Source organism: Lepidothrix coronata, unplaced genomic scaffold (genome assembly GCF_001604755.1).
Source record: "Lepidothrix coronata isolate B3197 unplaced genomic scaffold, Lepidothrix_coronata-1.0 Scaffold118, whole genome shotgun sequence".
Classification (NCBI taxonomy): domain Eukaryota; kingdom Metazoa; phylum Chordata; class Aves; order Passeriformes; family Pipridae; genus Lepidothrix; species Lepidothrix coronata.
This window is the reverse complement of record NW_016690298.1, coordinates 285,596-309,559: the sequence shown is the minus strand read 5'-3', so window position 1 is coordinate 309,559 and position 23,964 is coordinate 285,596. Positions and strand designations below refer to the sequence as shown.

Below are 23,964 nucleotides of genomic sequence, written 5' to 3'. Positions count from 1 at the left end.
GCATTTCTATAATTGCAATGTGTTATAACAGAGTAATTTTCATTTTTATGCTTGTTTCTTGGAGGTGATTGTTTCAAGAGGTAAGTTACGAAAATACTCCCTGAATTTTCCTGAAGGTTGTTGAGTGTTTCCCCCAATCACAGCCCTCCCTTAGCAAACACTTGCAAGACCTGAAGCTTTCTGAAAGCTCCAGTGGTGTCTTTTGATGCTATATTTATAAACTTGTAAATAATCCCATATCCGCCCCAGTCTCCAGTGGAACTGCACAGTAGATCGATGGAGATATTTAAATGCCAATACTTCTCAGGGTAATAACGGTAATAATTTTTGTTTAAACTATATATGTTTTAAAATTAGACATGACAACGTGCAGGCTGTTCTAGTAGCATCTCTATGACTCCTTGCTTGTCAGGCCTCCAGATTATTTTAGAATTGGCCAAATTGCAGAAATGAATATTTTTAAACCTGAATTCAGCATGTCAATTTGAGTGGCTTAGGCTTTTCCCTTTAACTGTTCTGTGAAGCAAGAACCAAGCTGCATTTCAACTCACCGTTTTCCACGTTGTATGAACCTCCTGAAGACAGGAGGGTGACAGGAGACAATTTATCTTCAATTTATCACCTGTCTGATGTTTGGTGATAGATTTTTTTCAACTTTTTTTTTTCCTGAAGTGGATGATGTGGCTCTCTTAGAATGTAGCTTTCAAATCTATTGTGTGTGTATAGTCCCTCTACTTGGAAACCATGTGGCTTGAATCAGCCTAAGCAAGATTTAGGTAACAAGGGCTTGTGTGTTCCAGTATCAAATTTCAGTACTAAACAGATCGTTTTATTACTGTTTGTTAGTTTGAAGATGTTTGCCTGTAATTTTAATAAATGTCTTATACTGTTTTCTCTTTCAAAGGCAGAAATAAAAAAGGTAGAACAAATATAGAAGTATGTGGTTTAAAGCTACAGAGTGTTTGCCCTATATGTCTGATGATTCTGAAAATCCTGAAAATAATACAATCCCATTCACAGGATGCTGCTGTGTTAAGGACACAACCTGGCTGGGTCTTGCCACCTTTCATTTCTTGAAGCCACATTGGTGGGGAATGCCCTTGACAGTGTGAGCACCAGCTGCCCATGTGGACTGGGGACTGATTTAATTAACTCCAGTCCCAAAGGTTTAAAATTTATCTAGCAGCGTGTTAAATTGCTCCTGCCATTCTTCCTTGCCCTTGAGCTCTCCCGGCTTGTCCAGGCTGGTGCTGTAACAAATTAATCTCTCGTGGCAGAGCGCTCTGTGCAAATGTCAAAAGACATTTGACACATGCTTTGTTTTAATGATATCCCACCACTAATCATATCTTCATTGCCTCATTTCTGCAGCCCCATTCTGGAGGCCTTTGGAAATGCCAAGACAGTTTATAACAACAACTCCAGCCGCTTTGGCAAGTTCATCCAGTTGCACTTCTCTCAGCATGGACACATCCAGGGAGGCCGAGTAACTGATTGTATCCTTTTCTTCAGTGGACCAGGAATGGATGGAGTAAGTGAAGATGAGGAGATGCTCAGTGCGGGTCAGGAAATCCCTTGTCACAGTTTCTCAAAGCCAGTTTATAACTGTGGGAAAATTTGCAACTTAAAGAGAGAATAAGTGTTTGTTTTGTGGCTCGGCAGCACCTAACTGTAGAAACCTTTCGTCTAGGTACTGCATTTGGTAGGGACATAGTTTGACTTTTCACTTTGGCAATCTCAACACATGTTACTTAAAACCCTGGAATTTGCTGCCACGTTGATTGCATCCTGTCTGTTCCCCATAAAATTATTGCCTTATGTTAGTTCTGCCAATGAATTTGTGAGACCAAACTAAGAATCACTATATTCTGCAGAATATTTGGATGGAGAAGAGAATTATGACTCCCTGTTTTGGGCTGCCATCTCCAGTGGACCTTGTAACCCTAATCCTAGAATCAAAGAATATCTCAAGTTGGAAGGGACACATAAGGATCATTGAGTCCAACTCCCTGCTCCTCTCAAGACTACCTAAAATGAAATTGTATGCCTTAAGAGCATCATCCAGATGCTCCTTGCAGTCTGACAGGCTTGGTGCCATGACCACTTCCATGAGGAGCTTGTTCTGGTGACAAGGACAGTGAAGACTGGATATAGTCAAATTATGTTGTTCCATGATGACTTTCTTCCCTGTATGCCCATGGAGCTCTCTCCCAAAGGATTAGACCTATCTTTTGTCTACATGAGGCAGGTAAAGCTGCCTTGGCTACATTTCTTGATGGTGATGTTCAAAGCTGCTGATGACTGCAAACCACACCAATTTCCACTGGAGTAACAGCCAGATGAATTTACTACCATTGTAAATAAGAGACTTGCATTGTTTAGTCTCTGCTCTCTGTGCTGTCAGTAGATTAAAGACAGTGGTCTCTTGCAGAAGCAATGAGAACTGATGCAAGACTTGCTGTGAGCAATACAGACTTTCAGATTAGAGTAGCCTCTAATCTTTCTAGGTGTTCCTAATGTGGCTCATCCTTTGTTAGGTTGCCTATGCTCTATCTGACTCTGCCCTTTTAAATATTTCTTTGGCAAATCATACCTCCTTGGAAAATGAATAGAGAGGATGATGTTTAGGATCACTCTTCACCTACTTCACAAAGTGTGAGTTATTTAATGATTTGCTGCTTGTTACAGGGTTCATCCCAATGTGTCTAGAAGATTCTTTGTCAATCATCAAGAAATATGTGCATATGTCACTTGAATGTTTTTTCCTTAACTTGCTGTTCAGATTTACTGGAAAAGGTAGGTATCCCCTCTACTGACTGCTGCGTGAGCCCTCTTCCCATAGTATGGTGTGGGAGTGCCAGATCACCTCCTGAATGATGCTGTCTTCATCACAGCGTGTAGGCCTTCGATCCTTATGTGTTACAATTGCAACTATCCCAAGTGAGGAAGAGGCAGAGGAAAAATGTTTGTTCTGTATCTATCAGAGCCTCTTCTCCTATCTTTGATAAGCTCTGTTCATTACAGAGAGACCCCAAGAAAAAGCTGTTAACCGAGGAGAAAGGGAAAGAGAACAAGTACTTGGAAACTCAGTTCCGCAGAGAAGAATATGGAGTACAACTCCAAATGCAGGCATCTCTGCTCTGATGTAGTTTCCTTTGGACTCAGGGACTCACTGAGGAGCAGTGTCAGAACTGACAGGTTCGGTTTGTCCAGGTACACACTATTGAGTACAGAGAAGTCAGCACATAGTCAGTTGCACAGCCACATGTGACAAGACCTTGATATAGAATTTATTTAGACAAAACCATCACTAAACTGGAAGAAGACCCTCTTGTACTTTGGCCCTGGAGATTTACCTGTGTCCTCATCCTCTCTTTGCCTTTGCAACCAGAAGTCTAATCTCTTATATTCTTTGTTTCAGAACAGAGTGGTACACCAGAACCCTGGAGAGAGGAATTATCACATCTTTTATGCTCTGCTAGCTGGTGTGAGCGGGGAGCAGAAAGGTAATTGCATTTTATAGGATATGGCTTTGTCCTCTTTCCAGTCCAACATGTGAAGCAGGTGTAAGTCAGTTAGAGCACGGATATTTCAGGTACTCGATATGTAGCTTTTTCTTGAAGGCCATATGGTGATTTTGTGGGAAGCAGAAAGGGGAGTTGAGATAAAGAGGGTGACAGAAATGCTATATGAGAAAAGACACTTCAGGCATTCTGAGCTGGAGGGAAAAGTCTGTGGAAAGTGATGAGGTAATGAAACTGTCTAGAGGTGAAGGAAGGGTAGAGAGTCTTGATACAGTTGCTGATGGGACCTGTTCCAGGAATTCAAAGGTTGGATGACAGACATACTTTTACAACAAACCTTCAGTATAGATAATATTAGAGAGAAGAATTAGGAAGACCAATGATGTAGTGGAAGGACTAGAACCAAAACATGTATAGTGTCTGAACAAAGGCTTTATAGCTCAGTACATGGGGAAGAGAGAGGTGGATCTGAAAGAGGGCACACAGAGAAAGTGGTAGCTGCAGGCTGTAGATGAATCCGCTTTGTAGTGCAGGATCCCCTTAACAGCATTTGTGTGTACCTGTCCCAAGCACTGCTGAGCACTGATGGTCTTGCTAAAGAGGTCAGATAGGCAGGCAGGAACATGTTACATTGCACTCTGGTTTTGAGGGACGGGGGAATTTCTTGTTCTCTGTGTGTTAGGATAATCAGTTGGAAGATTTGGGCCTGACAGAGTGGAAGGAGTAGGGCTTCAATTTTAGGGAGTATTTACAGGAATGGCCACATAGGTCAATTCAGAGATCAAGCTAAAGCAAAGGAAAATAGTGGGGACCATGGTTATCAGCAAGTACTTAGGGAAACCATACAACACATTCTTTTCTTCAGCAGATCTGCAATTCTTCCCCATCTTCCTCTCAAAGCTGGTGTCCCAGGCTGCTTCACTTCCCGATCTGTAATGTTGTTTTGGGTCTTGATCATCCTTATCTCCTTTCTCCATTGATTTTTTACTTCTGCTTTGTTCTTTTCAAAATGGGGGATCAAACCTGCAGAAAGTATTTAAGATATGGTTGCACTACAGATACATACAGAGATCAAATTCTGGTTTTATATTTAGTTTTGTGTTCCTACTAAAACTAAAGGAACTGAACTATGTTCAGTTTTTTACTGCTGCTCAGTACTGAGATGTCTTCAGAAATCTGACTGACTCTCTGAGCTCTGTCTCATGTGATGATACCTAATTTAGAGGTCATTACTGCATGTGTATAGTTAAGACTATTTTTCTCTATACTCTTTGAGATAGATTTTTTTTTCTGAGTCAATTCTGTATTGATAAATTCTGCAACTCTGCAGCTTGGGATTTCACTGTTCTAAATAATTTTGCATAGCCTCTGCAAGCCTTTTTACAGCATACCCTCCTCTTTCCCCCTCCCCAGTGCATTCACTGTCGAGGTGTAGCTTTTGAGGGATGTGGAATCAGTTCAGATGAACTCTCCCTATGGTAAACATACACACTTTTGGGGGGACCAAGATCATAGAATTAAAAGGTTCATTGCTAAATAAATTGTTGTCTTTGTCCTGCCTCTTCTTCTTCTGTTGCAGAGAGCCTCTCCCTCTCTGAGCCAGAGACTTATCGTTACTTGAACCAGTCTGGCTGTGTGACTGATGAGAACCTGAATGATGTAGAGATGTTCAGTAAGGTCATGGTGAGTTCAGTCCTAACTCCTGCTGAACTTTTGCGCATAATCTCATGGACTAAACATGCTGCATGGTCTAGATCTCACAGGCAGAATATATTTGCCCTAAGCCAAAACTGGGTGTTCAACGAGTCCGAAACTCAGCTCTACCTGTTTGTGGTAAAAACAAGGCTCAAAAAGTGGTTTTGGGAAACAGTCAGTATGAATAATAATTTAGAAAGATGCAGAATTTTGGGAAGCCTGAGCCCCAACCCCCTCACCCCATAATGGTTCCTGGGAGCCTTCTAGATAGCCTGATGCAGGAAACCTCAAATTGACTATTAGAAGTGGAACAGTTTGATCCGAAGGTAGTGTTCTCCAAATATATTCCAGTAAAATTGTATCACCTGTGCAAATGGCATATTCTGAAATACCGCACAGATTTCAATAGACACCTATACCTTTACCAGAGTTTATAGGTTTAGCAGGATGAATCTGCAAATTGATGTTTTATTTGATAAGTGGTTATTGGCCTGAGGGCTTTAGTAATGTAAGTGAAGCCAGGTAGGCAAGGCTAGAGAAGTCAGCTTAGGATTTCAATAGCTCCTGCTTAGGCGTGATTTAAGGGAAACATCTCCTGTACAGCAAAGATTTCAATGGCATCATGGCATTTATATTTCAGCTGAGGAGATGCTTGAAGGAAAGAAGGGAACTAGAACCCCAGAGTGCCCCACTCACAGGGTGAATGCATGAAAACTAGGTCCTGCTTCTCAAAGTCAATTTATGCCCCAAGAACCATGGGTCACATGCATGCACTAAGACAGAGGGAATGTGCCATAATTCCTCATTATCTGGTAACCTGTTTCTCACCTTCTAGCAGTTAATGCTGAAAGCCTGGTTTTAAATCTTACTGCATAAATCTACTATTCTAAGCTAGAACAGTAAGGGGGTTATATGGATCAGAGTAAATTAAGTATATTATATGAATATGTCCTTCAGGAAAGAAAATAAGGGAGAATGTGGAAATAATCCAGTAACATCTGTAACCTGTGCTGCCAGTGTTCAGGGGCAGATTTCCTCACATAGTCGCAAACCCGTTCTTCCTGTGACAGACCAGCAATGTCAGCACCATAGTCCAACTTGAGGATGGAGCAAATGCCCACCACTCTTAGATGGCGATAGAGTAAATGTAGAAGAGAATGGGAGACAGAAAAGATCATTGGGAGATCTATAGCTAAGAGAGGTGCTGTGCCATCCCATTTCACTTTGATTCATGGTGACTATAATTCTGAGTTATACATCTTACACAGACTGGGCCTGAGTGTGGTAGTTACATTGTACTTGGCTATAACACAGCCAACATTAGCTGTATGGTTTTGAACAGACTGCCATGAAGGTGGTGGACTTCAGCACTGAAGAAATCAGAGACATCTTCAAACTTCTTTCTGGCACACTTCATTTGGGAAATGTTGAATTCATGACAGCTGGCGGGGCCCAGATTACGACAAAAGCAGGTAAGTGGGACCCTAGCAACTTGGTAGACCATGCAAAGCCCCATAAGGCCCCCAGTAAAGCTCACTCCATTGTCCTTTTCCCCTCTGGTTATGCAGTGCCTTTGCCAGCAGATTCACTGACTGCAGTGAGCTCTGCAAAAGCAGTGCCACAGGATACATGGCTCCAGGGCACCAGTGTGATTTAACTGGGCTGTGGCCCTCTGACCCATTAGTGCTCCCGGCTACTCTCAGACGAGTCCACGGCCCCACAATTTCTCTTTTGCATTGAAAGAGATGGAAGAAATAGGATCAGGGAGGAGTTGGAGATAAAAATAGTGTGTTAGAGACTTCCCCCCATCTTCATGTGAAGCATTTGCTAGTGTGCACTCTGTTACCGTTATGCAATCTGAGCTCATCTGGTAGAGTGAATCCCTAAACAGACAGAAGAGATAAATATGTATTACAAGTCCTTCAAGTCTTAAGTTAATTGCCTCTCTTCTTAACATCCAAGTTTAGCAATCCCATGCTCGTTGTGCCTTTAGGAAAACATATCTTCTCGTGCGATAAATATTTTGCTAGTGCTGAGCTTTACACAGGACTTTGCTCTTCCTGTTGTCAGCAGAAAGTCTGACTTACAGGAGTATCTGTGGCCCAAAATGGGTGCTGACTCTGCCTCAGACTGGGTATATGAGCTTACAGCTTGGGGTATGCCCAATAGAATTAAGTAAAGGGGAGTGTGTTTTGTGCTGGAGTTGAGTCACTTGCCTTGTAGGAGTCCCTGGGATTTCCTCACTGAGCTGCAAAATATGAATCCCCCACGAGTGATGGGGATCCAGGCAAGAGAAAAAAGGGTGTCTTCCTTTGTTATTAGTGCTGAACATTGCCAGTGACCTCCTGGGCCTAGATGCCTTTCAGCTTTCTGAAGTACTGACGCAGAGGTCCATGATTCTGCGTGGGGAAGAGATCAGCTCCCCTCTCACTGTGGAGCAGGTAAGTGTCCTAGTGTATGCTACTGCTTCTGCCACTTCTGCATTTCCAGGCCCTCTGTCTCCCTCTTGTATCACCCATTCCAGTTTAGGGCTTCCTGTTTCCTCACGTATTTTGCCCTTATTGGCAGTTTAGGTCTCAATGTTGACTCTGCTTTTTAGGTTTTACAGGGGAGTTCACTTTCAAATGTCAATGCACTTTGTCAATGGTTTTAAGTCACCTTCACTCACCAGAAACTGGTCATACTTGTGTCGTGCAGAAGGTGCATCAGATGGTTTGTGGTAATTGCATGTATGCATGCTTTTACCTTGCCGAACTCCAAGGTTACACTGCATTTACTGGAAGGTAAAAGCTTGCACACAGTTACCACGAAACATCCGGCAGATGTTAGGTTGTTACCCCACAGTAGCTTCTTTCCATATCCATACAACCACAAAGGAGGACTGAAAAAAATGATATGCAGCTCTTGTGATGTTGCTGATCACTTGAGGGCACTCTTGGTGTTTTAGGTCCATGCATAGATAACTGTAGAAAATCTTCTGTTATTAATAAAATGCAAAACACTGGAAAACATGGAGTAATATTACTAGGATAGAAGATACATCATGTTATAGCAAAATGAACATCTGTAATGGAAATCTTGTGCTGGCACAGACTGCAGAGGGTTATCAATCCAACGCCTGTATTGGCAGAGAAACCAGAGTTACTAGACTTTCTCTGACGGATGTCTGTCTAACTTTCCTTCAGATTTCCCATGGAAGGAATTTCACAGCATCTTTAAGTATCCTGCTTTAGCTGCAGTGGAGTCTGGAGTTGAAAAGATTTTCCTCATATTTAGATTACCTTTGACATCCCAGCTGTCCACCTTACAAGCTTTGGCTTCTGTGAAGTTTTTCATGTGGTGTTCTCTTTTCTAAGCTAAACAATCCAGTTCCTTCAGTGCTTCCTTGTAAGTAATTTTCTAAATCTCTTTGTCTTCTGTCTCTGTTTTCCCACATCTTTCAAGAAGCGGAGTGCCCCCAGCTCAGCACCGTGTTCAAGCCGAAGTCTCAGCAGTGCTCATTATGGCAGAGTAGTTGCTTCTTTTCTTGCTGTGAACACACCTGCTAATATGTTAGAAGCTAAGTTTTGCCTTTAAGAAATGGCCTCTTTTTTTGCATAGTCTTTGACCTTTCTTTGCAGTGAAGTTGTGTGAAAATTATTTTTCAGCCTGTAGCCTGTGGTAGATATCCTCAGCATCCAGTACCACAGTTTTTCTTCTCAGCTCTCTGTCCTAAATAAACCACATCTTTCTCTAGCAGTACATAAAGTTGGATAACAAATAATAGCAGAGACAATTCAGGCAGTCCAGAACAACAATATGCAGTTGTAGAATTTACAAGAGTCCCCCTGAATAGAGCTTTGCCTGATAGTATATCTGTTGCTGACATTTTTGTGTGTTGGACCCCACACTTACTGCTTGCAGCCCAGTGAAGTACTAAGACCACAAGAAAATTGTGATAGCTGTCTTCACTAGATAAGCCTGTTGCACTGAACACTGGGCCTGTAAAGGCTATTCCTGCTGAAGCCCTCATGTGCTGCGCCCACCTATTCCCACTTGTTGTGGGAATGTGTTGATAGAGTTGCCAGGGATTTCTCATTATGTAATGGGCTCACTACCCATCTGAGCTTTGACATTTCAGTGGGTTGAATGGATGAACTGGCCTAAAGGCAGGCAAAGCTGGAAGGATGAAAGGATCCTTTGAGAATCTCATTTGAGCCATATTGTAGGGAAAGTGCTTTGCTTACAGCTGGATGGGGAGGTCCTGGAAAATGAGTTCAACTTAACTGTGTAGCCAGAGATACTACAGAGGCATGGCCTTGAGGGCATTCTCAGTCCCAACTAATAAGACAGATCATCTGATGGAGAGAAGAAATACCCAGAAAATACATGTGTGCCCATGCTTTGAAATGTTCTCTTCTGTGGAGAAGGGAGATTGCTCTGTGCCGACCTTGAGCTGCTGAAGAGGAGATCGTACCCAGGAAGAGAAAGGAGGAGAAAAACAGTGAGGCTGGGTGAAAAGGAGGATCTGCTAGGCTGGGCTTCAGAAGCCTCACTGGGGTGCTGAAAGGGTTCAGAGGCAGTTGGCCTGTGTCATTAGCAAAGCAGAACACAAGAGTTTGTGTTATTTAGGGTTGCAAAACTAAGGGGATGAAGGTGCATTTAGAAGATCAGTCATTGCTGTCTGGCCTACTGAAGGAATTGCCCTGGTGTCACAGGTGAGACAGAGGAAACAACCTGTAATCTATTTACCGTGGTTTATTTATTAAATGACAAGATTAAAGCTTTTACCCTACTTCATTATTTCATGTACTTGCTCACTCACCCCTCAGCATTACGTTCTCTAGATGTCAACTTCCTTTCCCAGTTGGGAGTGTGCTGCTTGTCCAGGAGGGTCAGGCACAAATTTGTATGGGTTTGTATTGTGTAGTTGCAGTTACCAGGCTCAGGAACTACTAGCCAAGGTTCATGGGCATACCCTGACGTTTATCTCCATGTCTCCAATCTCCAGGATCTTTCCCCACTTCCAACATCTTTCTTCCAGTCACAGTCTTTGCTGTCTTCTCTCCTGGCCCCTTTTTCTACTCCCTGAGATCATGTCTTCTTGTTGTGAACCCTTATTTTTGGCCTCCTCTTCTTTCTAGAACCCTAAACTCTAGTTTCCGATTCTGAATAGTGTATATGCAGAAGGACAGCATGTGATCAGCCTCTTAATTTGTGGTTCTGTCTCATGTCTCTTTAGTAATTGGAGGATTTGAGGTGTACTGCTTTTGTTTGTCCAAGTGTTATCGAAATTTGCAACCAGCCCATTCCTTTTACAGCTATCAGGTAGCAGGCTTTCGCTTGAGATACCAAAAGTTTGATTTTGGATGTTCATCCACATGCTTACATACACCCAATTAGCTAGTGCCTGTTAGTCATCACAATTTAAGTTATTTTTTCCGCCTATGACACTTGGTTATGATCAGTGCGTGGCATGTGGGGTCAACTCTAGTTGAAAAGTATTTAAATCCCTGATCTTTTGGGGCACGTGTCCCGGCTGTTGGCTAGCCTAACTGGATTCCAGTAGGATAATGCTGTTTGCAGGGAAGTTTTGGAAAGGGGATTTTTGAGGGCAACTTGGTGTCAGAATACTTCATTAAATCCTGCCCTACCAGTTTTTTGAAAACTGATCAGACACCCATTTGACAGCTTTACTAGGAGTACTGAACCAAGATACCTTGCCTGTCACTGCAAATGTTGACTCGGGTGATGCAAATGACTGCTGTGGGCTTAGTTGTGAGGTATTTTGCCACCTTCCCTGCCCCCCAGCACTTGTTCCAAAAGATGTCCCTGATTTTGCTACTTCTTTCAGCCTCTGAAGTTCAGTTACCCAGAGGTTATACATGGCTTATCTGTGTGTGGCCTGGCTATTTGAAAACTTGATAGATATAAATACTGCACCATACACAGCCCGTACAGAGGCTGAGACACCTGAAGAAGAGTGGAGGAACCTGAAGTCCCATAGAGATTCATGTGCCCCTTAATGCCTTCTGTTCTCTTTGTGACTCATTTTCATTCTCTGTATTTACAGGCAGCTGACTCCAGGGACTCCCTCTCTATGGCGCTCTATTCCCAGTGTTTCTCATGGCTCATTAACAAGATTAATACCAAGATCAAAGGCAAGGAAAACTTTAAGTCTGTGGGCATCCTGGATATCTTTGGCTTCGAGAATTTTCAGGTCAGGATTTTGTCTTTTGTGGAGCGGGTTGGTTTTAGAGGTGTCAGTGCGTATAGGAGGGAATTTTGGTGGGTGTGTATCCCCCAGTCTGGGGTCTCTCCACTGTCACTTTCCCCTGGAAGTAGCAAGGTATATTTAGCTGCCCATTTCTGCCACCTGTATTCATAAAAGCTGATGTTCAAAGTCTGGTTTGTGACACAGACCCTAAACAGATGTACTGTGATAGATAATATTGAATTTTTGACTTGTATGCAGATTAAATATCCAAATCCTGTGTGTACACTATTTGTTTACATCTATTTTGCACTGTGTGGAGAACGCCATTGTAATACTTCTGACTGCAACTGATGAGGGTTGTATGTTGAACAGTCACAGAGTGACTGCTCAGATATTTCACAGAAGAGAAAGCCCAGTGACCTAACACTTAGGGAATTGTATTTCTTTCTTCCAAGAAGAGCAGCATGATTGTCTTTAGCATCCTTTACTATGATTTAGGTTTACTGAATTAACCTTGCATGGGCTACAAAAACTGTTCTCATAGTGGACCTCCCCATACTGTCCTCCTCATGTTCATCTTGACCACTATGTTTTCTGGCTTTATTTTAGGCCTGGCATCTTCCACCTTGCTGCTATGGATTATTTTAGAGCTCAGGGTCAAGCATGTTAAGTTTTATAATCATTGTTTCTTCTTGCAGGTGAATCGTTTTGAGCAGTTTAACATTAACTATGCAAATGAGAAACTCCAGGAATATTTCAACAAGCACATCTTCTCCTTGGAGCAGCTGGAGTACAACAGGTGACAAACAGAGGAAGGGGAGCCCCTACTGCTTTCATGGGTAGTAGAAGGGAGAACATCATTCCTCCTCTGTGCTCTTCAGTCCCTACTGCTGAGGCAGGAGAAAAAACTGGGCCTTAGCGCAACCCTGACTGTGGATGTGTCTTGATAAGCACTGTCCATGTGCTTTGCCAGCATAAGTCACTTGCCTCCAGCCAAAAGCAGTCTCCCTTGTAGTATTTAGAAAGCCCAGATTTCCTTCTGTCTCTCAGCTGAATAGAAAGTTCTTGGGCTTTAACCCATTAGAGTACGTGGTCACTGGGCTTATTACTGACTTTGGTAATGATTTACCTAGGGTACTGGTAGTGTTATGCAGATGGAATCTTGGTGTGCAAAAAGTAAAGTCCCTGAAGATAGACAGTTAGATATCTGAGAGCTCTTTCTGTCCTAGAGATTCCTGTACTGTGAAAAGGGCTCTTTTCCTCAGCAAGGAGACTTAAAGGAGAGATTTCCCGATCCTGGGACCTTCTGCACAGCTGTTCTTCTTCTGTGGGCTTCATATTGAATTGTATTTAGTGAAGTACCTGGGATGTTCTAGAGTATTTCTGCTTCTAGAGAAGGCTGCTAGACAAATACTTTAGTTGTTGCTCTGAAACAGAAGCCTTTATGTTTGTGAATGAAGCAATTGAATAGGGTCAGTGAGGGCAAATGAGAGCAGCCTTGTAAAGGGAGACAGTTGAATAGGCAATTCATTAAATTCTAAAGATTACAAAACTGCAAGGCTATTTATGCACTCACTTCTCAGGCCTGTTCCACTATTGCAGGAAGCCTATGTTAAGAATGGTATCATCATGACAATTTATTTTTTCCTGATGATTGCACAGAAATTTAAGTTCTGTGGCTGAACTTTGAAAGAATGAGAGGATTTTATTATTGTCTACGCATCAAATTATTCTAGGGTGATGTGCCTAAAGCTCGTCTTTCACTGTGTAATCTCTGCTTCCTCAGGTTTAGTAAGTAGCTCTGTGTATCTCATCTTGATGCTCTGAACCTGGAAGTATGAAGCCTAGGTTGAAGGGTTTGTAGACAACTTCTCCACTATCTTCAAAATGTTAGCCTCCACCTGAAAGGTGTCTGTATCAGAAAGTCAGTAAGTAGCTTCATACATACCCTGTAGTCTTCCTTGGATTCCTGAGTAAGAGCTATTCCCAGGCTTCTCTGAATTCTGAAAACAGAAACATCCTTTATTTTGGGAGTGTAAGAAGGTGATAAGAGAGGAAAAACACATTCAGCAGATTTACAGAATTTCATGGGTGATTTCCAAAGCATAATTATTGCACTACTCTACCTATATCAGCCCCTATTCTGAAAGATGCAGGGCCACCCTGTAGGCACCCTGTATGTCAAGCTAAAGCTTACCTGTGTCATCCTCTTCAAAACTCTCCCTGAAAACTCTCTCCCGTCTCTTCTTCTGGTGGACCTGTGAATTGTGGTTCAGTCTTCTGGCAGATGTGCTTTGGGCCTTCTTTCCATATTGGTGGGTCAGCAGTTGACTCTCAAAGCTGTGTAGCAAACTGTCCATAATCGCCACTGCTTGGGCTGATGCTCATCAGTCCTGAAAGAGCAACTACAGTTTTAAAATTCGTGTGAAATTTGCCCAAGTGACTACAAGATAAGCATCAGTTTAAATCGCCAGTATGGATAAGAAAGGCTGTCTCCTATCTCCATCTCCTTGTGTTAGCAGTGCATTGTGTCCCCTATTCTTTTTCCTCAGCCATGGCAAAGCCTAATTACTGCAAATTGTCTTCAGTCCTGGGACAGCTGCCATGCTCAGCTACTTCTGCTCTTCTCCTACACCCCAGAGCATTGGATCTTTCATTTCACATCTTTGTTCTCTTTGTTCTTGACTGTCAGGGAAGGGATAAACTGGGAAGCCATTGACTGGATGGATAATGCAGAGTGCCTGGACCTTATTGAGAAGGTAAGCAGTTATCTGTGACAGTTTCCAGGGATCACCATGGGCACTGCTGATTGTCTTGAGACCTTTCCTGGGGTTTCTTGATTTTAAAAACAGATAGTTGCTTAGATCATGTTCCCATAGTGACCTGGCAAAAGTATGGGCTCTTAGAGCTGTAGTCCCAGCTCAAGAAAGCAGATCTCTGCTTATTGTTGAGAGTAAGCTTAGGAAGAGTGTCATAGTTTTAGATTAGTGTTTAAGTAAAACCTTAATGTGATTTTTTTATAAATAATCTCCACTTACATTCTGCTTGCTGAATGCATTGACTGGCCAGAATTCTGCTTTCAGCTTGAGCTTTGCTGGGTATAACTCAGAAGTTATTGCTCAGTGGTCTGTTCAGATCTCCAGTTCTTGTCTTGGTGCTGTGTAGTTAGCTTTTGCTGACTGTAAAAGCCTGTCTCTTGTTTGGCTGTAGAAACTAGGTCTACTGGCTTTGGTGAATGAAGAGAGTCGATTCCCCAAAGGCACAGACAACACCCTTCTGGAAAAACTTCACAGCCAGCATATGGTAAGTAAGAAAATAACCTGGCAGGCAAATGATCAGTATGTTAGCCCCATCAGCATTGCAAAACCTAAAGTGAAGGTTTTGTTGATGTAAAATATATGCTTTGTGCAGGAAATTTAAAATGCCTTGTACCCAAACCTGCGAGTGTTTAATTAAGCTGCACTGAACAAAAGTAATATGTGAGACAACCTGAGGATGGTCTCTTGTGCACATAGAGAAAAGGGAGTGTGCATTCCACAGACTGTGGGTAGAAGAAGTTTGAATTTGTAGGATGGGATGGAGGTCAGGTTCTGCTGGTCTGGGATGAGACACAAGGCAACACCCCAGGCACAGGATGTGGCTGCACAGTGTGTATGGGTTTCTCTTGCCAGCTGACTCACAGCAGTCTGCTCCAGAGCGTGTCAAATCTGTCTCCTGGGGCTGGGGACGGCTTTTGCCTCATGACTTTTAATGAAAGCTCTCTTATTGTTCCTAATTAATTAAATTCTTTCATCCTCTTTCTTGTGTTCTGGACACAGGAGTGGAATGACTTTTTCATGCAGGTCAGAAAGTTATCCTGGGGACACAGAAACCCCAGTGAGATCACTGTAGCAATCCCTTACCATGTCTCTGGTACAGCCAACACTTTGTTCTAAATAATAAATAGACTGAACACAAAACAAATTAAAGCCTGTAGCATGGACTAATGGAATAATTTACTACTTTAGTAAGAACATTTTCAGTGAATATGTTTCCTAGTCTTCTAATTGAGACTTCATCCAAGCCTGAAAACATAAAAATTTGTATCCTTTATCTGAAGTTTTTTAAATTGGCATAGATGCAGATATTCTCATTTTTCATATTTGTATTCTAACTTTGCTGGTAATACTCATGACTACAAATTGGAAACAATAGCAATGACTTTTGGTTGGCTACTTACACAGAGCTTTATGGAAATATTTCCTTTCTTCAGGCTTAAATCAAGGCCTTCAATTTAGTCTGCTGTGGCTTTGCCTTGTATTATAGGTCAAGGAATGTGAGAATGCCTGCTGTATCTTTTTTATTTTTTTTATTGTTGTTGGTATTTGTTAACTTTTAATATAAAACTAATTAATTTTTTTAATGCCTCACTTGTTTTGAATTTTCTCTCTGAACTGTCCCAACTTCTTCAGTTTGTCTCCAAATGGAGATATTTCAAAGCTCCTCTTTCTTTCTGCTGTTTGTCTCTGAATTTGTCTACATATTTTTTTCTCTATTCTTTTCTGAGATAAATAATCAGACCAGAATGCAGTTCCCTTGGTAAGAAGGTACCTGTGGTTTATTGTACAGCAGCATGAGACTGCCAGTATTATTTTGCATTCTTTTATGCCCCACAACATTTTGGTTGCTATTTTTGGTAATTTCTGTGCATTGAGTAGCCTTTTCATTAAGCTGTTCATAGTGTCACCTCTGTCTGCTTTGAGGGGATAGCAGTTAATGTGGAACCCTAGAAAGCTTATGAGATGTGAAATGCAGGGAGGAATGATTTAGTAGGTAGTGCTCTAGGGTTTTCATTTGTTGAAGGTGAAATTGTTTTTTTGTACCAGTTAAAGTCTCTATTGCTGGCTGGAAGAGCACTGGAAGGCATCCAGCCAGCATTGCTGGGAAGCCTGAAGAGAACAAGCCCTCTTCTCTGTGTTTTCTGTGGATTACTGTAATCTTAAGAAGGAAAAGCATAAGGCTGGGATTTCAGAGAATATGACCTCTGATACAACTGAAGAGAGGAGCAATAGGGGAGATAGGAGAAGGAACCAGAAGTGTTGTAAGCATGAATGAAATAAAAGGGCTTAGTAGAGAGGGAGAGGAGAGGAGAGGAGTGTGCCAATCCACATGAGAGAGCCAGGAGCAGTCATGCTTGGAATGGAAGATAGGGAATTTTGTGACTGGAAAAAGATGACTGAATGGAGGAAAGGGAAGAGCAATGAAATGGGGTCAATGTGAAAAGGAAAAGAAAGCAATGAAAAAAAATTTCCAGTGGCACTAACAAATTATCAGTGTCAGAAGCCATCCACCCAATACTGCCAAAAGACCTTGAAGATGAAAGAGCTCAATTATAAACAGCATTGTGCAACATGTTACTTAAAATTTTCTTAGTACTTTTGTCTGAGAAGATGGGGAATTATTTTAATTTTTAGGAAGTATTGTAGGAAATTATAGGCCTATAGTTTTTATTTCACTATTGGGTAAATTCAAAGAATGTAAATGGTCAGCTACCTCAATGAAGAGAGGCCTGTAAGACACTGTCTCATATGAGCATTGAGGTGTCAGTTTTCTGCTGATTCATGGGGCAAGACTGGACTGAGAGGGGCCTCATGAGACTGATTGGGTGGTAAAATGAAAATGAAAAGCAGTGTAGATAAATGCAAAATGGTGTACCTGAAGGAAAACAGTCCCAATTTCCCCTTTGAAAACGGTGGGCCCTGAACTAACTGCTGCTCTTCAGGAGCGAGACCCAGACAGAGGCTGTGATAGATAGTTCCATGGAAATATCAGCACAGTTCTCAGTAGTAATAAAAAAACCCCAGATGAAATAGTAGAAAGTCCTGGAAAATAGAATAAAAGAAGAAAACAGTGTTATGGCATGTGTAATCTATAGATCACCTGCACTTTGAATCATGTCCACCACTGGGCCCCTCTGCTCGAAAAGGGGTTATATCAGAACTGGTAAACAACTGGTTTGGGACAGCTTCAGTGTTATGGAAAACTAGGTTGAAGGGACCCTGCAGTGTGGAGAGAAGATGACTTGGGGATGTGTGTGATGGGTTTAAAAGTCACACATGGCCTGTAGAAGACAAATGGCACTAATGGAAGCCGGGCTTAAATAGTTCTCTATGGGGTTGGTTAAGAGCTCCTGCGAAAGGACACTTGGATGCAAGAAGTTTTCATGGGTTCAGGTGCGGAATAAGCAAGCAAGCAAGAGAAATCCGCTTGGGGTTACTAGTTAGGCAGACCTTATAGAAATAAGTAGATTTTGAGGGAATATTAGGATGAAAGTATGATTTACTTGCTTTGTTCTTACTCTACAGTACATAGTCACTGCTAGAGGCAGAATACTCAGCTGGATAGATTGTTGGTCTCGAACAGCGTGGCTGTTCTCACATAGTTAAAACGGCTTTCACAGAACAAAGAAAGGAGGGGGAAAAGGAGAGAGTAGAACATCTAATAAGAGAAAGGAAAAGTGAATATTCAATAAAGGGGAAGAGAGGTGCAAAGAAAGATAAAATACAGAGGAAGACAGGACACTGGTATAGTATTTCCTTTGATGAAGAAAAGGTGTGTAGGTGTTCTGCAAAGCTGCCATCTTCCTTGCATCCTGATCCTGTGTCCTGCACCACATGGTTTGTGTGGAGCCCAGTCTCCTCAGGTGTCAGACACACAAGAATTAACATTTCATCCATGGCATGCCTGCCCAACCTTGATTCTGCAAGCCCTTGTTCACATGAGCAATGCCTTGAAGGGCTGGATTTTTCCATCTTATTTAAGTAACATATTTGTAATGTAGCAGCAGAGAGCTGCAGCAGATGTGGTCGGGCTCTGCAAGAGCTAAGGTCTTTGCCCATCCCAGCCTTGTCATAGTCATGGCAGAGTTCCTGATTGAGCCTGTTTATTCTTACACCAGCATTAGAAGACTACTTCTTTTTCTTTCATTTCAGAGCAACCCCTACTATGTGAAGCCTCGAGTAACAGACCATCAGTTTGGCATAAGACATTATGCAGGGGAGGTAGGTGTTCATGATTTGTTTGTGAGATGCTTGGTATATCTTGGACTTAAGGTCCTCAATTTTAGGTTCCAAAAATCAAGAATATCTCTGAACTGTGTGTTGCCACACAGTTAGTGCCCTCTACCAGAGCACTTTTGAAATTTTGGGCTTAAAATAGTATGTACTATATTCTCCAGTCTGGATGTTTGTTTCAGTTTCTCAAGTAACTTTTGTTTTGGGGGTTAAACTCCTCTGTACTTCTGTTATTCATGTTGTCTTTACATGCACATTCACAAACAAACAAAACCCGAAGTAAAAATCACAAGGAAAATTTGACTATTGAAGGGGAGGAGAAAAGGATAAATACCTATCCAAAAAAAGGAAAAGGTTTCCAAGCATTTAAGGTTAAATGTTGCTCTTTGTTGTGAAGAGCTATGAAACGGATGGAGGTGTGTCAAGGGAGGACACCTGCACATTAAAGAAGGGCTAACCCCCTCCTAGAATAATATCTGCTGAGCCCTTGTGGTTGGGAAGTCAGGGCACTGGGTGGCATTCTCCATTCACTTTGCTCTCCTGAAGTGAATGGTGTACCTCACCCTTTGCAAAGGATTTCCCCACACACCCTCCCTGCCAGGCAAATCTTTGCAGCTGTTTCACTTGGATCTTGCTTTTGAGGGGGTTTTGTGTTTTTTAGTTGATGGCTAAAAGCCACTCTCTGGATGGTAACTGTAAAACTCTGGAGTTCTTTGACCCCAAAAGTTCAGATCTTGGCATATGCCTGCAGTGTTACTGTGTAGCTCTGCTGGAGGTCTTGTACATTGGCATGTAAATGTAGAAGTGCTTAATGATTTGTACAGCACTGTTCTAGTGGCTCTGTCTGTGTTGCAGGTGCTGTATGATGTGAGAGGCTTTCTGGAGAAGAACAGAGACACTTTTCGTGATGACATTTTAAACATGCTGAAAGACAGCAGGTATGCTTGTGAAGAGGCCACATCTGTTGGGTTGGCTAAGCCACATTCATGTAATAACTAGACCAAGGAAAGCATTTGCTTTTGCCAGAGCATCAGGCATCATTCTTAATCATTCTTCCCTTTGTGCAGGAGTGTTCTGACAAACGAAAAGAGAGTTGGAGAAGTCAAATGAGGCACAGATTTAATCAGGACTTATGTTGTCCCAGTTTTAAAAAGAGTTATAACAGCATGACAGAAATCTCTTGGCAATGTTAGTCTTCCCTTCCCCTTCGCCTTCCCTTTCTCTCCCCTTCCTCTACCCCTTCCCTACCGACACTGAGGGTAGCTCTAGAACTCCTCTGGCTACAAAGAGCTGTGGTTCCAATTTCATGAGCATGTTGTGGCTGCTAGTCATCAGAGCTAGTTCAGGAGGGCATGACAGCACCAGTCTAGCTGGCATACCTTCAAGGTAGTTTTGCCTGGGGGCATATAGCTCAAGGGAGGTGTCCTAGCCAGCGCAGAATGGAGATTTTCCTTTGTGTAATGTCCTGCTTGAGAGCGTGAGATGGGGTTTCTGGCTCTGCAGCAGAGTGTGACATACAGGGCAGCCTGCAGGTTCTGGGCAGCCACATGGAAAGTATTAATTTCCTCACTGAAGTGCCCAGCTGAACTGCCTCCTGCAGCCACTCTGGCACAGCAGGAATAAAAATGAGGTGTTTCACAGTGGGACCAGGCAGTTGCTGAGAATGAGAGCCATCTTCTCACAGGTGTTTGAGGTCTTGCATCTTCTTTCATTCTTTTCTTTTCCCTTAGGTTGGACTTCATTTATGACCTTTTTGAAAGAGTCTGCAGTCGTTGCAATGAAGAGACACTGAAGATGGGCACCCAGAGGCGCAGACCGACTGTCAGTTCCCAGTTCCGGGTATGATGTTTTCCAAGAGAGCAGCAGGCTTCTGGGGAGGAGCAGATGGTTAAGCAAGGCCTGCAGCCAAGAGGAGTCATTCATCCTTGTTTTATGTCCAGCACTGAAAATGTGCAGGAATGTTGCAGTGCTAAAAAAAGACAGTGCCACTGCCCCAAGGATTTCTGTCTGGTGTAAAATGTGAGAGATGCTGAGACTGAGCAGGGTGGCAGAGGGAATATACTTTGCTAAGTATATGAAATTCTTGAGGTTCTTTGATCTTTCATATTGGTTTGGTGTTTCAGCTAAGTGTACGTGTCCTTTTAGGCCACATTTTTTACAAGTATTGTGACAATTCCAATAAAACCTTATTGGGAGGACCTTGCAGGTATGAATCTTACCTCCTTAGATTGTCTGCAAACCTTCCGTTCATTTCACTATTTTATCTTCCTGCATTTAAAGTTTGAGAGACATGTAAAATTAACTCACGTGAGCTATACAGCTCCAGGTAAACAGTGTTAGGAGCAAACTAATTGTGTGGGTATGTTTTGGAAAGGAGGGAATCTCCTGTGTTGTTGAAATTTTGGAAGGCAGAGTCAAAGGACATTAGAATGTGAGGGCTGCATGAAGACCCTGTTGCTTCAAATGTAGCCCCTCTGCCTTCTGTAGTCACTGATCCTTTGGGGTTTGTCTTGTTGCTGTTTAGGATTCTCTCCATTCCTTGATGGCCACGCTTAGTACTTCCAATCCATTCTTCATCCGCTGCATCAAACCAAATACAGAAAAGGTAAGTCTGTCTCCCAGCAAAATACATTCATGAGACAGAGGCCTTCATGAGCACTCACTTCTTGCACAAATGCCAGGCAGGTGCCTCAAACTGAGGATAGAGCAGTTCCTCCTCACCTTCCCTTTTTCATTCTAGTTATTTTACAGCTGAGGAAAAACAAACCCTCCTCCTGGTAATCAGATGGAAAGGCTGCATGCTGAGTATGAGATTATATAGCCATTCCCACCTCTTTCAGTGCTTATGAAATCTGGAAGATGAACCAGGCTTGTGCAGAGCCCAGAGCTGTGGTAGAAGAAGCAATCACTCCTGTTTGAGGTGCCTGTAGAGAAATTTGTTCTGGAATGCAAGACTTGTGCAGTAGGAAATGTCTCCTGCAGATCCCTGGCTCTGAGGCAGAGGAGGTGGACGCTTCATTAGCAAGTCACAGTCCTTAGAGATAGGCTGACTCTTGCTTGTATTGTGAACTGTGGCAGGAGGATATGCTGCAAACTAGATTGGGTGGGGAGCTCTGAACTGATCCTTTTTTGTGTGTGTTTTGAAACTGTGTGTGATACGGCAGAGGACAGCCTGCTTAGGGGATTTGTGCCAGAAAAGAATTCTGTAGTTTTTCTCCACTTTGACTGGAGAGAGACTGCAAAGAGAACTGAGTCAGGGTTCTGCACTCTGTATGTGTTAATGCAGTATATCTTTGCTTTCCTACCATGATCTGACTGTGAGTGCAGTCTCCAAACTGTTTGGTTTTTTTTTCAGGATCTGCCCAGCTCCCTTTCTTCCCTTCTGCACTGTGCAGTGTTGTGAGGTTGCTTTCCCCTTGACCCAAACTTCCTCCTTTTCACCTGGCCTGCCCAAATATGCAGGGTTGACTTTCTACACAGAAACAGATATACAGCCTGAGACCGTGCTCAGAGAAACAGTGACTGTTCAAGCCAGCAAAGACATTAATACCGAGATCAATATTTACTCTGTCTCTCTTATTTGTTTTTTATTCTGGATCATTATGTAGGCGCCAAATCTCTTTAATCCAGATGTGGTTCTAAATCAGCTCCGGTACTCAGGGATGCTGGAGACAGTGAAAGTTCGAAGAGCAGGTTTCCCTATACGGCGCCTTTTCCAGGACTTTCTCAGCAGGTAATTGCTGTCATTGTCTCATATGCTGTAACAGCCCCAAGGTATATAATTCCATATGATTGTTCCATCTTTAACTGCTGCTTCTGGTATGGATCATTTGTGGGATGTTCTTCTAACCATGGCTTTATTGCCCATAGCAAAGACTGATCTGGAAGCCCTTCTGAAGACTTACCTTTAGGGTAAAAGTCAGAACGGAAAAATAGCCAGATGGTCGTCTTCTTTTTTTTTTTTTTTAGCTTCACACAGATTTGCTAGTGTGATGCTGTGAAACCCAGCTGGTCATAATGTGTGAAAAAGAAAATACCATACTTAAAACCTTTAGGTGGCTGGAGAAAATTTTAATGAACAGTATAGTTGATGATTAATATTGGAAAGAGTGATTACTTCTTTTAATTAGCCACATCAAAAGGATTTCTTGAAATTTAAGGCTAGAAGAAACCACTGAACATTGCTTCCTTTGTCTCTTGGAGCATTAAATGCCACCCCTATACTGAACAAAATAACTTGTGTCTGATGAAAGCACATGTTTCAGAAAGACAGTTGTTCTTTACTGAAAAATTCTGTTGAGTTAGTATTTTTTTACTGGGATTGCAACAATAATTGCCAGTGTGGTAGGAACAGATAAAAGCTGGGGGATGGAAATTTCCAAACTGGAAGGCAAACACGAAGAAGGGAGGTCCCAAGGGAAGAAGGATTAATGGGAGAAGGATAATTAGAGTTAAAAGACTGGGGAGAGAGAGAGGGAAGGGGGCTGTTACTGTCATAATCATAATCTCATGAGACTCTGTTTCATTCTTAGGTACAAGATGCTTGTGAAGGGAACAAGTCTCTCAGACAACAGCAAAGCTGTATGTGCAGGTTTTCTTCAGACCTATGACAGCAGCAAGAAAGAATGGCAGTTGGGTAAAACCAAGGTACTTCATCAGTGTGGGGCAGGGCATGGCTTTGTTCCAGCTGCAAGGGGAGGCAATTGCATCTGGTGAGATTCAAGGCAGTAGAAAAGACAATGCAGTCGTGATCCTTTAAATACACTGGCCTATGTCATTGACCTGTAGCATCTCAAATATTTCCCATATTATGTACCTAGAGATGTAGAAGGCTTTTTGATTTTGTCTAAATTCCTTCTCATTGACTACACCAGATTGATTTTGTTGTGTCTGATCCAATTTAAGGATTCAAGGAGAACAAACATGGGTCTCATTTTATGCAACTGTAACGTGTGCCATTAATTCTTGCCTCTTGTGCCAGGTATTTCACTCTGCTTGGCTAACCAAAATTCTAGCCTGAGGCAGTGAGCTGCTGCTTGGTATATATCTAAACTGTGAATAGCTAGACCAGCAGATGTGTGACAGCTTTCTGTTGTGGAAGCTCAGATGATGGTTTGTGCAGTGAGCCCAGATGCTAGCATACATTTTCTATGAAAAGGTATCCAAATGCTTCTGCCCACTTGCGTAATTCAGATTTTGCTTGTGCTTTGGTGAAAGCTTAACACTTCTCTCTAGCCTGGAATAGTCTGGATTTTCACAGAGAAATAGATGTGAGCATTGTGAGGTATATTGCTATAGAAATCTGGGACTGTGAAACTGTCTCTAACTTTCCACATACTCCAGTAAATTCTTCAAAGAATATTCCAAGATGGATGGTGTCCAGTGCAGACAGCATTTCTCAATAGTGGGTATGCAGTCCATATCTAGAGCAGATGGTTGTCCATCAAAGCAACTTCTTGCATTTTTTTGCCCTTAAGCTTTCAAAAAAGTACTTCAG

At 42.3% G+C, this 23,964-nt stretch overlaps 1 protein-coding gene across 2 annotated transcripts in view; it reads left to right on the top strand.

Annotated features, from left to right (window-relative positions):
- Positions 1–23,964, top strand: part of LOC108502421 (unconventional myosin-X-like) — a 90,899-nt gene that overhangs the window by 27,531 nt on the left and 39,404 nt on the right. For both annotated transcript variants that reach the window (XM_017825350.1, XM_017825351.1), the window contains 16 exons: positions 1,372–1,496; positions 2,783–2,796; positions 3,422–3,506; positions 5,104–5,207; positions 6,562–6,691; positions 7,542–7,660; positions 11,272–11,418; positions 12,114–12,214; positions 14,108–14,174; positions 14,626–14,718; positions 18,387–18,455; positions 19,323–19,405; positions 20,198–20,306; positions 20,992–21,072; positions 22,076–22,200; positions 23,000–23,114. In XM_017825350.1, coding sequence (XP_017680839.1) covers positions 1,372–1,496; positions 2,783–2,796; positions 3,422–3,506; positions 5,104–5,207; positions 6,562–6,691; positions 7,542–7,660; positions 11,272–11,418; positions 12,114–12,214; positions 14,108–14,174; positions 14,626–14,718; positions 18,387–18,455; positions 19,323–19,405; positions 20,198–20,306; positions 20,992–21,072; positions 22,076–22,200; positions 23,000–23,114 — 1,567 coding nt within the window. The remainder of the gene's footprint in view (positions 1–1,371; positions 1,497–2,782; positions 2,797–3,421; positions 3,507–5,103; positions 5,208–6,561; positions 6,692–7,541; positions 7,661–11,271; positions 11,419–12,113; positions 12,215–14,107; positions 14,175–14,625; positions 14,719–18,386; positions 18,456–19,322; positions 19,406–20,197; positions 20,307–20,991; positions 21,073–22,075; positions 22,201–22,999; positions 23,115–23,964) is intronic.